This window comes from Fulmarus glacialis, unplaced genomic scaffold, assembly GCF_000690835.1.
Source record: "Fulmarus glacialis isolate BGI_N327 unplaced genomic scaffold, ASM69083v1 scaffold35773, whole genome shotgun sequence".
Lineage (NCBI taxonomy): Eukaryota > Metazoa > Chordata > Aves > Procellariiformes > Procellariidae > Fulmarus > Fulmarus glacialis.
The window spans coordinates 1-16,589 of record NW_009205445.1 but is presented as its reverse complement, the minus strand read 5'-3'; the positions used below and the strand labels follow the sequence as shown (position 1 = coordinate 16,589).

General features: G+C 45.6%; 1 protein-coding gene across 1 annotated transcript; it reads right to left on the bottom strand.

Annotated features, from left to right (window-relative positions):
* Nucleotides 1–4,577: 4,577 nt before the first annotated feature.
* On the bottom strand, nucleotides 4,578–8,316 carry LOC104075045 (cytochrome b5 type B; the record flags this gene model as incomplete). Its single annotated transcript, XM_009575397.1, has 4 exons — nucleotides 4,578–4,668; nucleotides 5,677–5,708; nucleotides 7,600–7,626; nucleotides 8,188–8,316. Coding segments are annotated over 4 exons (279 nt in total), but the record flags the coding sequence as incomplete, so codon positions are not given.
* Nucleotides 8,317–16,589: the final 8,273 nt, after the last annotated feature.

The window sequence follows — 16,589 nt, the reverse complement described above, 5'->3', positions numbered from 1 at the left end:
GGGGTGGGAGGGTTGTTCTGGGAAACAGCAAGCAGCTGCTGAATGCTCCCCCCACCCCAAATCCTTTTGTTTGATTAGAATTCCCCCTGAGGTGCGGTGGAGATCCTGTGCCTCAAATACAGGCGATGGGAGCTTGTCAGGTTTGTAAAATAGAACAGACACTGGATATTCAAGCCCCGCAAAGCAGGCGGCCGCCCAAGCTGGCAGTGGAGCAGCGCCTTTACAGACGGACAGGTTAACTAAACATTTTGCGCCTGTTGTAAGACAAAATCGTGCACTTGCTTGCTGTGCGCCTTTATTGAACACCAGCCCAGCACGTCTCGCTGGGCAGACAGTCTCCGGGTACCAGAAATGGCGTTTCATGGCTCAGAGCAGAGCACTGCCCGACCAAACCACCCCCAGCCCGCGGCCGCCCCCGGCAGCGGCCAAGGCTCCCGGCTCCCACCTTGGCGGCACGGAGAGCCCCACGTCTTGTTCCCTTGCTATTCCTTCCCTTTATCGGCTAACTTCAGCAAAACCAGGAACACACTCAGACCTCCTACCCATCCTCCACGAACCATCAACCCAATTAACAGCTATATTCTGTCAAGGAATTTGGGTTCATGGAGGGGCAGAAGAGACCAGCACAGTCCTGCTGGCGTTCCCGAGGCAGCCGTAATACGGTGACATTAACCGTGGAAGCTGCCTCCGTGCTCCTGTTTACAGTTCTTCACTCAACTCCTCTTCCAAAGCACCTGAAGGAAGCAAAGCGCACACACCCAGCTTTAATTTCACCGAGAGAGTTTTTTCGCAGGGTGAAAGCTGAGACAGCGCCTGCATTGTGCGGGGGACCTGGCAGCAAACATTTGCTGTGCGAGAAGGTCAGCGTAAGGACAAAGATTTGGAATCGCCTTTTTTAATCCTCAAATAAAACAGGTAAACAGGCTTTGTTAATGCCTCCTTTGTTGACTGAGCAGTTTCACACCTGTGGACCCATCGTTCAGCAAGCCAGAAGAAAGGAATGAGAAGAGGTGGGCTGGCCCCCACCACCTCGCCGGAGGAAGCCCCGGGCCCGGGAGCTCAGCGCCAGGAGAGCGCCGGGCTCACGCCAGCCTGTGGCCATCACGTACGCGTCGTCCTTCAAACTGCGGTGGACAGAGAGCCGCGGGAAGGATCTGCAGGACGACAGACCAGTAAAATTGATCCCCGTGCTGGGCGCACTGGCAGATGCTGTTCTAAGCTTGCAAGTAATGGAGAAGGGGGAAGACTTCGATGTGGCTTCTGTAAATGCATCTCAAGCACCTCGAGACCTTTGAGGGAGCCGGCACCCGCACAGAAAAGGGACAGCTGTTTGGCAGAGGCTGCTTGGGCTTCCACAAGGCATTGGACAAGGCTCTTAATAGCTCTCAGAAGCCCTGGAACAAGACTGGAGGTCTCCCTCAGGCAGTCAATGGGTTAAAAGGAAACGGCAGCAGCAACAGAAAGGCTCCGTTACAGACGGGAATTGACGGGCAGTTTTTCCAACGCTAAATAGCAACGGGACAAGATCTGATGACGGCAAAAAGTTATCTAGAGTTACCAAAATGCAGCTGAACGTTGAGAGCGCCAGGAAAACAGTATTTAAAAAAAAAAAAAAGTATGTATGCCAAAATCCAGGTAAAAGCAATGCCTATGGAGAAAACTGACAGGTTTCCACCATCACACCGGGCACCAACACCAGCCCCTTTTCTTGGGCTAGCCCGAGGCTCCTGGAACCAAACCAGCTGACCTCTGTAGGGCCCTACGCCTCCCTGAACTAACCCGACTCAGTAGACGATGCTTTAGCCAACACGTGCCTTCCAGCTTTAAAACTTTCTGTTGATAGAGAACCCACTGTAAATCTCACTAAACTGTTTTCATGGTTAATGACATCGTGATAAGTGAGAAAAAATACCTATTTCCAGTTTGAACTGCTCTAGCATTGACTAGTGGCCTTTTTTAGACCACCGTCCTCTAGATCAAAAAGCCCTTTGATAAAGTTTCTATTCCACGTGCAAGTACCTCCATGCTACGATTTTGTAACCTTCCCTTTGATATGCGAGGTTGGGCTCAAGTGTCTCACTGTAAATAACGTTTTCCAAGCTTTTAATCATTTACATGGCATTTCTCTGGATTTTTAAAAGCCAAAGGCATAGTCACAGCATTCATCCACCGCAGCGACAGTGCCAAACACAGACGAGCCTTCCCACTAACGCCCGAGAGGAACGCGCTGGACCTCTACCCCGCGGTGTCGCTTTCTGCCGCTTCCCTGGTGCGATGCTGCAGCCCAAGATCCAGCGCTCCTGCCCGGTTCGTTTTCCCATACACAACCTTGCATCGATCTTACCAGTGACCCAGACCGCTGCGTGGCAGCGGCTCACCCGCCGCACGAGGCAGCCGTCACCAAGCTCGCTGGTTTTCCAGGGGACGTCTGTCTCCTTCCAGGTCGCTGCTAAGTCTTAAACAAGCACGGATTGCTCTCTGGGGTGAATCTGAAACACGTTCACTGGCTGACTACTGCCCTTCCACTGTTAAATCAAATCTGTCAGCTTTCAATTTGCCCTGGTGGATTTTTCTATCGGTTTTGTTAAATCAGGCAATAGACCCTGCAGTATCAATTCAAATGCCTTGCAGAAGCCTAAGCAGCACATCAGTGTATCTTCAACTAATCTGGAATATAAAAATATCATGGCCGACTGATAAGATCTATTTTCCATAAACTTACATTGACTGACCCATTGCTGACTTTAAGACCTATGTTAATGTATGACTATGTGGCCTGTCACCTTCATCCTTTAAGATGTAGCTAAATACAATTTCCCAGGTCTTTCCCACTGGATTTTCCTTGGCTCAGATTGATACTCTTCTGCTAGACTCTTGTTAGGACAGAATAAACAGGAACTAGACCACCAAAGCAGCCAGGGCAGAATAATGGACAAGTAGCTTGCAATAGGATATCCAAGAGCCCCTTCAGCAATGATGAACTCCAGGTTTCCCTGGCCAGATAACTCACCGTAAGAGACAAGACAATGTCGATGGCAGTGAAAAAAGTCCTGTGGGAAGACAGACCTCTACGGGGACTTCTGTTGCACCTCTGCTAAAAGAGCGAGTGCTGAAACGTGAGATGCTGCTGCTGGCAGCGACTGGCCCCTGCCCACTGGAGGAGTAGAGGGAGTAATGCAGCCCCCGCATTACTACGCAGTTCCTTGGCCTTCGTTTTTAAAAGGTAGAGCGTAATTCCACATCCAAGAAATTCTTCTACAGAACCTTCTGGGGAATATAGTAGTTTCATGGAAAAGAGAAGAACAACCCCAAGCTAGGGGAGGTTTTCACAAACAGGACCCCAGTATATCACATCCCTTTTTGCTGCAATTCAAAAAGACGATCAGTTTTGCTGTAACATTTGAATTAGGAACATTTGTTAGAGCAGCACTGTACAGCACCGCTGAAGGATATCAGACACCAGAACACAAGTTCCCTTTATTTAGCAGATCCCGAAGCCACAAACCAACGTGCTGGAAGAGCTGGAAAGATTCATGCCTCGATGCGTGAAGCATACCTTACATTGTCTCTGCACTGTTGGAGGCGACTACACAATACACAGAAAGAGAAGGAGAGAGAAATATCCTCTTCTATTCCAAGACAAAAACAGCATTATGCACAAATCCCAAATGGATTTCTTCTCCCTTTTCATTTAGGGAGAAGAGCCTGGATTTATTTGTTTTTTCCCCCCATCTGGTGCACATTCACAGTTAGTAAGAATGAGTTTTGTTTCCAATACATGTGTCAGATCAAGACCTCAGGGAGAAAGAAAAATCTGCATTTTGAGAAGCCACGTCAGTTCCCATTTCTGGCATTGCCGCACGCAGCACAAAAGCACCCAAACAAACCAGGATTCACGGTATAAATTGTTTCACAGAATATACATTTTAAAGGGACAAGTACAAATATTACAAAATGAACAGAATCGCTTTTAAAATCCTTATATTTGTTTAACCATTAAAAACAGACACGTACAGAAAGAGGTAGCAAAGCTAACAATTTCCTGCTGCTCCAATTAGTGTTGCCTGCATGCACTGGGAAAGTTACTGCGGAACCGAATCTCCGGACATCTTTTCTGCAAAGGACTGTAGACAACTTGCAGTTTATTTCTGACACTGCTATGTGAAGGACTGAGGCAAATCCACAGGCTCACTAGCAGCTGTTTCACGTTGTCTGGCTTAATGAAAAGGCATTGAAAGAAAAAGGTTGTCTGTGGTTTACTTCAGAGAGCAAGAGAGAGCGAGAGAGAGTGCACGAGCACGCACACGCGAGGGAGACCACACACAAACGTAGAATACTAGGAAGTTGCACTTGCCCTGCCACCTCAAGAGGAAAGTACGACAGGTCCGTGGGTCCCAGAGTTAGGATGGACAGAGTTTGGTATTAGCTTGGTCCCATGGATATCAACACCACTTGACAGACTCAAAGCTAAAAGCAAGGCAGGAAACGTTAAGGGAAGCAGAACTCCACGTGTTGCATGCATGCACTCTCTCTCACACCCTCTCTTTCAGGCTTTCTGAGCTCCCAGGAAGGTCAGTTCAAGAGGTTCTCCCATCCAACATGTAATAGCGATACATTAAACCTATGACCAGTGCTCCAAAGATGGGGATTAGCCATGTTGACCAGAAACTATGGAGAGAAAAAACAAAACAAAACAAATACACACAACATAAACCAGAAGAAAGTATCAAGTTAATAATTCATTCAAGATGTTCATCACTTATTACATGTCTGTTTTCATCTAGGGAACTCTCAGGACCTGTCTCCCATCAGCTCACAGACCAACCATACTGGCTTTGGCTCACAGGGCTGGGCAGCTCTAGCAGTCCCCATGCTCAGTGCTCTGCCTGGCCCCTGTGAGAGGCCCCTGCGCCTGCAAGAGTGGCTTGGTGGCTTATAAAATAGCAGCTGAATTGCTCAAGTTTCCAGCCTGGCACACACAGAAACCAATTTGGGGTTTTTGTTGTTGGTTGCTCGTGGGTTTTTTTTTTCCTTAAATAAGTCACACTGTAATTTATGCTATACAAACAGCTGAGTTGACTCAAGGATGGAAATTGCTACAGCTATCCCACAATAAATCTTCCTCACTCATAAACCAGAGGCCACAGGCTCACCTTCAGCAGCCTCCTTAGCAAAAAAGTTCTGCATCAGCTACGAAAGACTAGGGCCCTGTTCTGGTTGTAAGCACTCCTGGGTTTTCAACTAAATGGGGCTGGTCACGGTAAAGATCCTCCAAAAAAAATGCACATCACTGTGTTGCGTCACCCCGTGGCCTGCAGCGACCACCCAAATAATCACTGTAGTGCAAAGGGACTGCAGCCATAGTTGTGTAACATGAACACGTGCGCCAGAGAACTCAAGCTGCAAAATACCAGGATGCCTGTTCTGCCCAGCGTGGAGCAGGGGACTTTGCACCACCGGCTGCATCTCCACATCCAACGAGGGAGTTGCACACCCTGGCAGCTAACTCGGTGCGCTGCAGTTTGGCAACTTACTTTGGACTACCTGTTTGCTGGAAGGACAGTGCAGTAATATCCCTGGGTTTTTTTCCCTGCCCATTAGAGTTAATATGCAGTTCTACAAACAGACAGTCCTAACCCCTCAATTTCTTACTCTTATTTTAAGAGGATACTATACCTTGCTTGGCCTGAGGATGTCATACTTGGATCCTGAAGGAGGAAAGAGAGAGTTAGTAGGCAAAAAAAGAAACATTAAACGTGCTAATAAGACTACAAGACTGAACACATGATTACAAATACGGAGGAAAAATAACCCTCCCCTCCTCTCCCAAACACCCTCCGTCACAAGCGCGGATGTTTCCGTGGATGTTTGCCCTCGTCCTCACCTCCACATTCTTTCCATCCATCCAGTCCCTCCCACCCAGTCCTCAACTTCACACTGGAACTTGCACCCCTCTCAAAAAAGGTCTTGCTCATTGCCTCGCAAACCAGTCTGTTCGTCTTACAAGCTACGGACGATAACTGGCACCCTGATACAGATAGCCCTGCACTATGATCCCCTCTCCAAACCCCTGCCCACGTCCCCGTTTGCTATCCTGCTGCCTGAGCACTGAAGCATACAACCACGCTGTTCTCTTCAACTCCTCCCTTGCACGCAACCTGTTTCCAAACTTTTATACTTCTCCTTTCATAAAACTCTGAAAATTTAAATACTTTTTCCAGTCAGCTGAAATTCTCATTTAGGCTTTCATCAACTCCACAGCCTCTTCCTCCATGGCTGTTGCTGCTCTCCAGTTTAATCATACCTACCAGCCAAAAGTCACCTTTCCTGCCCATCCTAAACAGAATTATCTCCATTCCTCGAGAGCCTTAGTGCTTGCTTTTCTGTCATAATACATTCAGTGGATGCCAAATATTGACACTTATCTGTGGGGAGCTACTGCTGAGCTGCATCACAAAAGTATACACGTACAACTTTTTTTTTTTTGTGGTTCCCCCCTATTTATTTTTACATTGCTGACTTCTATCTCTTGCTGTCATATTTAAATTATACTTGGGCTTGCTTTTAAGACGGATGTTGTACACTGGAGAAAGACCTTAGCTGTACATTACTCACTGGACTTTCTCCTCAGAAGAGAAAAATATTTGAAAAAAATATTTAACTTATATCCAAGTGAGCTACTCAGATTACTACTTAATTCTATGCACATTTTAGGCATGTCATTCTGTTTATGAAATGGAGTTGAACCAAACAATAAATTTGAAGGTGAATATATGCATAATCATGCAGTCTCATATTATAACTAAGTGTAGGCTTTACCCAGTTGAGCTTTCTTTCTATGGCTGACTACAGCAAGCAAACACTCCCAAGGGCTTCAGTCGCCGCCCTCTCTGTTGACAGTTTCCTTCTTGATTCCTGCTACTCTGCAAGTGTCCCTGCTTTGAACAACATCTAATGAAAGCGTTGTTGAAGGCAGCGCTGCGCCTGGTCCAAGACTTCAAGCCAAGCGAGAAGAGAAGCCAGCTGCAAGGCACATGTTTACCTCTCAGACAGGATTCTATTTATTACCGTTTCCCTCTCCCCATCCATTTCAAAGGCAGTTTTGCAACACTGTGCCCTGTTCTAATCCAGGAGTACCTGAGTTTTAAGCAACACCGATGATTACTAGGACAGTTAACAGAGAATTCTTGTTTTACAGCCAACCCCACGGTGGCTGTGCCTGTCTCCTGGCTCGAATGTAACAACACTAACAGTTCAGTGGTCAGGACATAGCGAGTAACGCAAAAAAAGGGTCTCTAGCTCAAGGTGTGGAAATAACATTGCTGATGTCAGGAGAGAGAGGGCACAAAAAAACACTTCCAATTTCACACTGAGGTGACTGCTGAGCTTCAGAACAAAAACAAAGGTATAATTTGCTTGGAAGATTTATTCATCATTGCAGTTTGTGTAAACATAAAGCCACAAGCTCCACAGGAAAAAAAAAAAAGAAAACAACAACAAAAAAAGAGGCATGTGACAACTTCTTTGTTCATTTTGTGAGCATGATACCGTTTCCATAGCATTAAATTAAAATGGAAAAGTAAAATACTAATAGCTTACCTTCGAACCTTCTTTTTTACGATCGTGCTGAAAAAGGGAAAAAAAGAAGAAGAAAAAAAGATAAGCACTGACTTCAAGAGAAACCTGCAGTCTTCACGAGGGAATTGTTCTGTACACAGTCCTCATCAGAGGGGTAATTGCCTGGACTTGGTTTTCAAAGGAGTTGTTCTTTCAGCACCCAAAGGCACCGTCTTTGTAGCAGGCAGGAAGCTGGTGTTTGTGCTGTGCCCCTGTGATCTCTCACCCTCCTGAACTCTAAATTACAAGGCATTATCATTACTTATGATATCACCAGCTAAAGAGGGAACCGATTAGATTACCTTCTTTAAGTGCCCCTGATTTAGTGAGAAATCTGTTACGAATGGTGGAAAGAGACGACTAATTTAGTTTTTTTTCCTCAACAGAGATCCTCTTTCCTCAACAGAAATCCTGGGCAACACAGAGACTGCCTAAAACCCTTAATTACTTACTTATTTCGCAAGACACATCTTGGTGTACGTGTTTAGTGGGTTACACAAAGGAGAGTCACACTTTTACACAGTCCCATCCTGTGTTTGAGAGAGGCTGTCACAGCCAGCTAGTCCTTACCGGGTGGATCTCCCCTATGTAGTACTGCTTGAGCATTTCCCTGGCATCTATGGAATGCCCAACATCTTCAAAGCTCTCTGTGGCATCTCTACCAGCTTGTTCGAGCAAAACCTCTTCTCCTCCTGGATGCTGGAAGAGAAGACTTCAGGTGAGCAAAGGGCTAGATGCAAAAAAGGTACCAAGAGTGTCAGCAGCCTTCCTTCCAACCTCTTCTGTTCATCACAGATGCCTCAAACCAACGTCATCAATAAAATCTTCCAAAGATTCAATTGTCCAACCTCTCCTTCAGGAATTCATAGAGAACGACGTGTGCTGCACAGCCTGGAAAATACCTCGCATAATAAAAACCCTTCCAAAGAGACAAATCCCCAACATACACAGGGAAGCACAGCTTTGTTCCCCACAGCCAAGCTATCCCTTCTGTGATTCTGTAACGGATTTGGGCAAGAAAGTAATACAAAAGAAAGAATACCCTCATTTAGCTTTTCATGGGTTTCACTTCATAAATCAGACTTCCTTGCTTGCAGAGGAGCCTCTCCTGCATGATTTTCTCAAGAACTTTCCTGAGGCAACTCAGCTGCTAGAGAAGCACAAGACAACACTGCCTTTAAAGACAGCAGTGGAGGAAAGGACATTCTACTTCTTCAGATACTACAAAAAATAATAGAGAGGCTGACAGCCTCTCTCTGCACATAGCTATGCAATGAGGAATGGAGAAGAACAGAGGAGAAATGCATCATGTTTTCTAGTGGCTTAAGAAGCTACAGCTCTAGTGTGGCCCCAACAATACTGAACTTGATCCAGTGTACAAACACGCAACGACCAGGGGAAAGGAAAAAAAAAATGTGTCACAAAAAATTACACTGTTTGACATCATATACTGATTTCAGAGATTCAGAAGTTACAACAACAAAAGTACCAAATCCCCAGGATGCTCCACGACGACACTGGCATTTCTGTCGGTGCAGACAGTCACAGACAACTGTCAGACCAAGCAGTATGAACTGACAAAAAACCCTGGTGCAACTCTGTTTTCCTTGATGGGCTGGGCTCTTCTCTAGCACTGTCAATACCATAATTCCAGGAACAGATTGGCAATGGAAAACGCTAACCACAAAGCCAGCAAAGTACAATCTCTTTACAGTGTGAGTGTGAACAAAAAGTTCAGTTTAAACTATCAGCTAATCCGGTTAAACCAATAAAGCGCTCATGCTTCTGAGTGCACACACAGGGACTAACCCAGTCTTCTGGAGCATCAGGCGACAAGCACTAAATGTGCTAGTTGAGAAGATGAAACTTGTTCACTGCTGCCTGAAATACCTCTAACAGCTACAAGCCTGGAACTGGAAAAGAGATGTTAGACTAAATTTCAGATCAAAGGACTAACACACCTGTTTTTCTCTGCAATATCCTTTTCCTTCCCACAGACACAGTTGTCATTGCCCCTCTTCCTTCAGCTTCTCTGTTTTTGCTGCCAGAAGTCTAAATATTCCCACTTGGCTATCATACCTCATACCAAACATACTCAGTATGGACACAAAAACAGTCCAGTTGTTTACTCCAGTGAGTTGCTGCAGCTAATTCTGCAATCCTCATATCAGAGCTCTTTATTCTGAATAAATCCCTTTATTGTTCAGGTATGTAATAAAATCAACGTGGAGCTTTCTCAGCAGCCATAAGGGGCAAAGTCTGCAGTCCTAGGACACAGTTTGAGTAGTTAATAGCTTGCCTTAGCTGTAAAACCAAGTGAAGCTCCACTCCGCTCATTCCCTCCACGCCTGGCTACAGGTCTTGCTGCCATTTCTCCCACACTAACCCTTGTGCGCACTTGATCTCAGAAGGAGTCAGATCAGGGACTACCCTAGCAGAAAACCCACCCTACAAAAAAAAGAAGTGAAGCAATTGTCTGCTGGGGTAGCTATGAATGAGCTCACTACAGAGCTGGATGCACGTCTCTGTTTACACAAGGGAGCTAACGGGGACACAGGCTGCAACAAGACCACCCTTTAGATCATTTCTGCTCCCCTTAGATCACACTCTCAGACTTGGCTGTAGTGGTAGGACGCTATATATTGTCTACGCATGTTACTCAGAACAACCGTCCAATTTTCAGTTATTTTATAAGCACGCTTGCAAAGATCCACAGAAATGAGGGGATGAAAAGCTGGCCATTTACTTTAAACCTTCTAGAAGAACTCCTTAGGATGTCTCACCAGAAATCTCTTTTCAGATGGAAAAATATCAGAACTGAATTTTAAGAAGATAACCTTGCTTTCCTAATCATCCACCCTAAAAGGGCAGACAAAAACCTGCAGTAACAGGGAACGTGCAGTGGATATTGGCTTTCAGTGGCATTCAGTCTTTGCATATACAAGAGACAAGAAGAATGGTAAAGTACAAGAGACAAGAAGAACAGTAAAGTTTACTCCTCTTTACATCTTTCAGTCTGAAGTATTGCTATGCACTTGCTAAATCCACAAGTAAGAAAAAGAATTATTTATTCATGCACATCTGTCCTTCACTGTAGTCACCAAACTTCAAAACATTTTGGTATATTCTATTTCTGAAAGGACTCCCCTAGTCTAGACAACCACAACTGCAGCCAGACCATTCTTACCCTGTCATACCCGAGCAAACGTAAAACCAGACTATTTACACGGGAAGTCATTTACTCTGCCACAAAACTTCCCAAAGCTACAGCTCCTGCAGGAAAACATGAAAACTGAAAGTGTTGCAAACTGGGGGGGGGAGGGCGGAGAAATGTACTTCCAGAGGAAACAATGGCTGAAAAATGTCTATTTCTGAAAAGAAGCAGACAAAAGCAAACAAGAACAAGAGAGGTGGGCCCAAGTGCCAGTCCTCAGAAGTTTTCCTCAACAACAGTAATAGAACTGGAACCGCCTTGTCACTGGAGCCTTCAACATACACAATAAATAAAGTACATGTTGACAGCAAGGTTAATAGTCTTGAAGCGCCAGTTCTGGAAGGATATGACCAATGCCACTGAGCAGAGAAAACAGTTTTACAGGGAGAACCCTGTCATTTGGAAGTGAAAGCACAACAGCCGTCACCAGTATAAGGCACCCTCCAGAGTCCCTGGCCCAGGCGGGGCAGAAAGGAGGCCAGCCTGCTCTTGTCACAGTTAGGAAATTTTTGGGGGGAGAAACCCCAAGACTTCCTCATGCTCTGCAATACACACAGCTACCGCAGATGCTCTCAAAAGCATCATTTCAGTGATCTTTGAATCAAGTTCTCCAATTTCCAAACTGGGTCCAGAGAAGAACAGCAGCAGTAGGGAGTTGTACAATCCCACATTCACTCCAAGCTCACTTTAAATGTCGCTGATGCTCTAAGGTGGTGAGCAAAGAAAGTTTGCGCTTGATGACTCGCTCCCTAATTAGCAGCTCATAGAGTCCATCTTCTGTGTTCAGCCAGCAAGGTTGTATTTATTCATGAGACCTCAGAAGATGTTCTATCTGTGTAGCCTTTAGAAGGGATACAGAGCAAGCAAAAAGCAGCAGCAAGTCAGAACCGAAGGCATGCAGCGAAGGCTTCTGAGAGTGCAACACAGAAACTCACTGCAGAAGGCGAGAGCCTAGAGTCGCCTTTTCACAAACTCCAAGTGCCTGTCTGCATGTGTCTGGCTGGCAGCTGCTGTGACAGACGCACTGTAAACTACAAATGAGCTCAGAGGCAACACTAAGCTCTATGACTAATTAGACTGCTGGATCAGGTAAGACACAAAATCATCAGGTTGAGGAGGGATGCAAAAGCTTTCATTCCGACTATTAGAGAAATAAGCCGGGAAAGGGAAGAGTATTACTGTGCAATAATAATATGCCAGTACCCTACAAGCCAGAAAACAAGGACAAGCAGTCACCTAGACAAATGGTGTTCGTCAACCACACTTCCTTCAAAGTTTGTTTTAAGACACCAAACAGGTTTCCCCGAAAACATCTCTGCAAAGCTGGAGCAAGTCAGCATGAGCGAAAACAGATCTCTGACATTCCTCCTTCTCCCTCACAGAGTTCCAGTTTCAGAGACACCAGAGTACGCAGGAATTAAATGCAGAAAGATAAAGAAGGGTATTCAATATTGGTTTCTTACTGCTGATGCAGTAAGGAGGTAAGAATCTAAAAACTTGCTGCCTCTTTGGTGCAAGGAACCATCTGATACTTCCCTCCTCTTTACTTCCATCTCAATGATAATGCTCCTAACTACCAGCTCGTCCAAGCACAGACCCTACCTTAGCTATATACTTAGAGTGTAACTTCTGTTAGAACCATGTAATTTTAAAGAGATGCTGTCAGTAGTAGAGTATTTCCTTCTTTTGAAACATAGTTTGAAGAACATTATACTTGCAACCAACTGTCCAATTTGAGTTAAAGTTGTCACAACCCAGGCTCATTCCACTTGGAAACCTGTTCAGATAGATTTCTAGTCACACTTATCACGGGTATCAGAAGCAGCAGCACATGCCAAGACACAAAGCTGTGGTGGCTGCTGTGTCTTGTGGACTCAGATAACAGAGGGTTATCTGAGGGTATACTGAGGAATCATGTACCTCCAAACTCTTCTAGTCATGTGTAAAAATGGAGATAAACCATGTCCCTCTATCATAAGAATGCTTGTGAAAATAAGTCTATCACAGATTGTGCACAAGTTAAAAGCCACTGATTTTAATACCAGTGTGGTGAGGGCAGAAGTGTGAGCAGTACCAGACCTCAGAGAGCCTGACGGGGAGGTACATCTGCCTCCCTCCGCTTCCTCACTCATCGCTCACACCCAACTGAGCAACCAGACCTTTCTGCTCTAGCCATAGTCTACACTTGCTTTTCTAGACTACTGCAATCAGGAGTAATGACATGTATTCTGGTGGTCCGGTTACCTAGATTTGAGAGAAAATTATACTACTGCCATAAGGCTATCTCAGATTTCAAATAATCACACTTCATTTCAGGCACTTACAGGCTTTCTGAAGCACAAGAGATTGCAGTCTTTCAGAAATATCTATGAAATTTCAGTTGCCATCTTTGCACATCTCCTGCATTTTGTTCACATTCTTGTAATTCAATAGACCTTTGCTATGTGATAAATGTCTTAATTGTTGCTCCTATTACACAATAAATAACATAAAGTAAATTGGAAATTTAAACTGATCTATGCTTCAAACAACGTATAGATTTTGAGTTGGCTAGCTCATGTCTGACCTGCTGTACCTAGTTTGCAGGAATCAGGAAGCAAAATTCGACAATCTTTTAGCAGCGAGGCTTCTTTGAGATTACACAATCACTCCAAGGTAACGCTCCAGTGGAATTCAGCAATCCTGTTCAAATAATCTGTGACCAAAGGCCAGAAAAGGCAACAATTAGACACTGCTTCAGTGGCTACACAGGATCAAGGGGAAATATTACCCACTGAAACCCTGATAGCTGCAGTTACAGCAACTCAGAGCTCTAAAGCAGAACAGTTTATCAGACAACTGTAACTTTTAAACAAGACAAACACTCCTGGTTCCGATCAGCTACACATTGTTCCCCTGTCACTTGACTGATTACAGTGGGGTAACAGATATAAAGTGTATTTTTGCCAATAAATTACGCCTTGATCTACGTTTACAAGTTTCACTATGTCAGCGAGGGGGGTGCATAGCAGAGTGTTGTGTCAGCCATGCTGGCACAGTTAAAAGAGTAGCCTCGTTCTTCTTCCTTTCCCTAGTCCAAGTAGATCTTTCTCATGTCAGAAAAACACAAACGGGCTAAAGGGCTTGGAAAGGGCAGTGTGAAATATCATCTCAAGGCAACATTCAGGGCACTGCTAAACCTGGCTTGCAGGGGGGGAGTGAGGCGTTTTTCTGGGTTCATTTACAATACTGAAGGTGTCCCAGGGAGCACGTCCCAGATGCTGTCTTACACAGAGAATGCTGAGGTGAAGACTGTGACCACCACGCAGTGTCCATGCTCTGAAACACAGCGTCATTCACACTGAGGTAAACACCTTGAAAATATTTTTCTAACTCTTAAGTCTGAAAAGCGATAAGCAGCAACCATAATTGGAACACGGAGGGAAGCGTAAGATAAGGCATGCAGTTTCTGCAAGCACTGTGCCAACCTCTAGCTGGTTTTGGCTCTTCCTAAACCCACAGCATTTTGTTATTTAGAAACCAGAAGTGAATTGCTTTTCCATGTTTTTGCCCTGTCTTCCCCCGAATCTACTTAACCTTCTTGCACCCACAACAACCTTTAGCAAGGAGTTCCACTGGTCTACTCCCTGTTGCGCAAAGAAACTCTATTTGTTTTGAACCTGGCTCCAGCCAGCTTCTTTGATGTCCCCTGGTTCTTGTACCAGATGTTTGGATGCAGGCAAACATGAAAGATTTCAGAAACTAGTGGACTAACAAACGTTCTTCAAAATACACCCGCCACCCTGCCTGTTTCATTTGATCAGCAGAGGTAGCTGGGACCACAACTTTGTACTCCACTGCACTCTCTCAGGAATCTGACAGATGCCAGATGACAGGTTTGGCCTCGTGCTGGGTAACCCAAATGCTGGAGGGGGCGTGCGTGTCGAAGGAGGTAGTCAGCTGCTCAAAAAATCCTCACGTACCAGCTGGAAAACTCCTGGTCTTGTGAACTGACCCCGCAATAGGAATCTGAGTACCTTAATTCTGCTCATAGCTCCACTATTTAAAAGCTTCCTGAATTAGAGTCACACTCAATACGATTGTCTTCTCCTTCACACCCCAACGATAAGCTCTTTACCATACAGTTTGCATCTTGTTGTAGATGTATGCGACTAAATGCGCAATCGGTCCCTCACCTCAGCTGGACCTGCAGGCTCTCCTGTGAAACAAACAGCTGAGCATCAGCTGATAATTCCTCCTGCCACTGCTGCTTTGGAGCACCAACTGCCATGCTTCCACCAGGCACCATCCCACTGTCCCACGTACTTTTCCTTCCAGCATACTGGGTGCCTGGAGTCTCTCTCAAGTATCAAAGACCCAAGAACAGCAGCTGCTCGGCAGGCTGCTTTTCAGATCCAGCACCTGACACAGAGGCACCTGTAAACAGTGCTGGAGTACCAACACTAGACACCGGTGAGCAAAGGAGCAAGCAGCCAGGACCCATTTATGGTCCTGTGAAAGCAAGATTTTTCATTATAAAAGCTGTGAACAGTGCAGAACTGGCTACGGCAAAGGCCAGCTCAAGCCGCCGTAGTAAAAGACACTCCCTAATTTGTTCACTGAAATACCTTAGAGGCTCTCTTAAGCACTGGGGGGGAAGCCTCAAAGCGCAAGTCATATTCTCAACGAAGCGTTACAATGCTGGATCCAATGAAAAAAAAAATCTATTGTGTCCAACTTTATAAATAAATACCGAAAGCTACACAGAAAGCCACTACTTCCAGTTGTCAGGCTGCTGTAAAAAAAAAAGCTGCTGGGTTATCATTCTCTCCTCCTACCTGATAAGCCTCTACACCTCACTAAGGTAGCTTTGTCATTGTATGTTATGACTACATAGCAGACATGCTTCAATCATATATGCCTGGAGGAAAATCAGAGTATAATTTAGACAAGCAAAACCAGCAAGCAGCAACATGTGCATTTTCAGTGAAGTGCTCTTCTTTTAGAGCTGATTCAGGCTAACTGCCATACATTACCCTGTAGATGCTACAAAGGGTTCAGTGTTATTTTAAGATGGGATAAAAGCCCTTTGAAATTTTATTACCATTTCTTCCCACTCTATTTTCAGCTCCAAACACTAACGACACTGCTCTCAATCTTCTCAAAAACAGAAGTCAAAAGCATCAAGTCTAGAAGCAATTTTTGTCCCCACATCCAAGAGAATTGGAGATTACGCAGCAGAGACTGCATCGCTTCCAAATAACTCGTGCATGGTCACCTCTGGGAAGGCAGCAGTGTGGCAGATGCTCACCATTACTTTCTCCTTTAAGCTCTGGGGTGTCCCTGGAGACATCAGATTTAAACTACTGATCTAGCCCGATCCTGTTTACCCTACAAGACCAGAAGTGAAGTAACGTGGCTTAAGGAGGGCTGCACCTCCCACGTAAGGCATGCCTGGACAGATTTCCTAAGAAAACAGAAGTTGACCCAAACGAGTAGGAGCACAACCCCTGCACTCGGCTGGCCTTTGCCAACACGACCTGCCATCACTCTCCCATTTCTTGCAGGCGTTTTTGAGCCGGGACAGGGGCTGTCCTGAGCGTACAAACCGCACAGGCAGCCAACAGACCAGTGGGTCTCCTGGGGCCCCTCCTCGGGGCTTGCGGACCCCTCCTTCGGGCAGTGCTGGGCCGCCGAGGCCCCACAGCCTGGGACCAGAGAGCTGCCTCAGGGACACAGGAGACGCCCCCACGCCGGGGCCGACTCTCCTCCCCTCCCC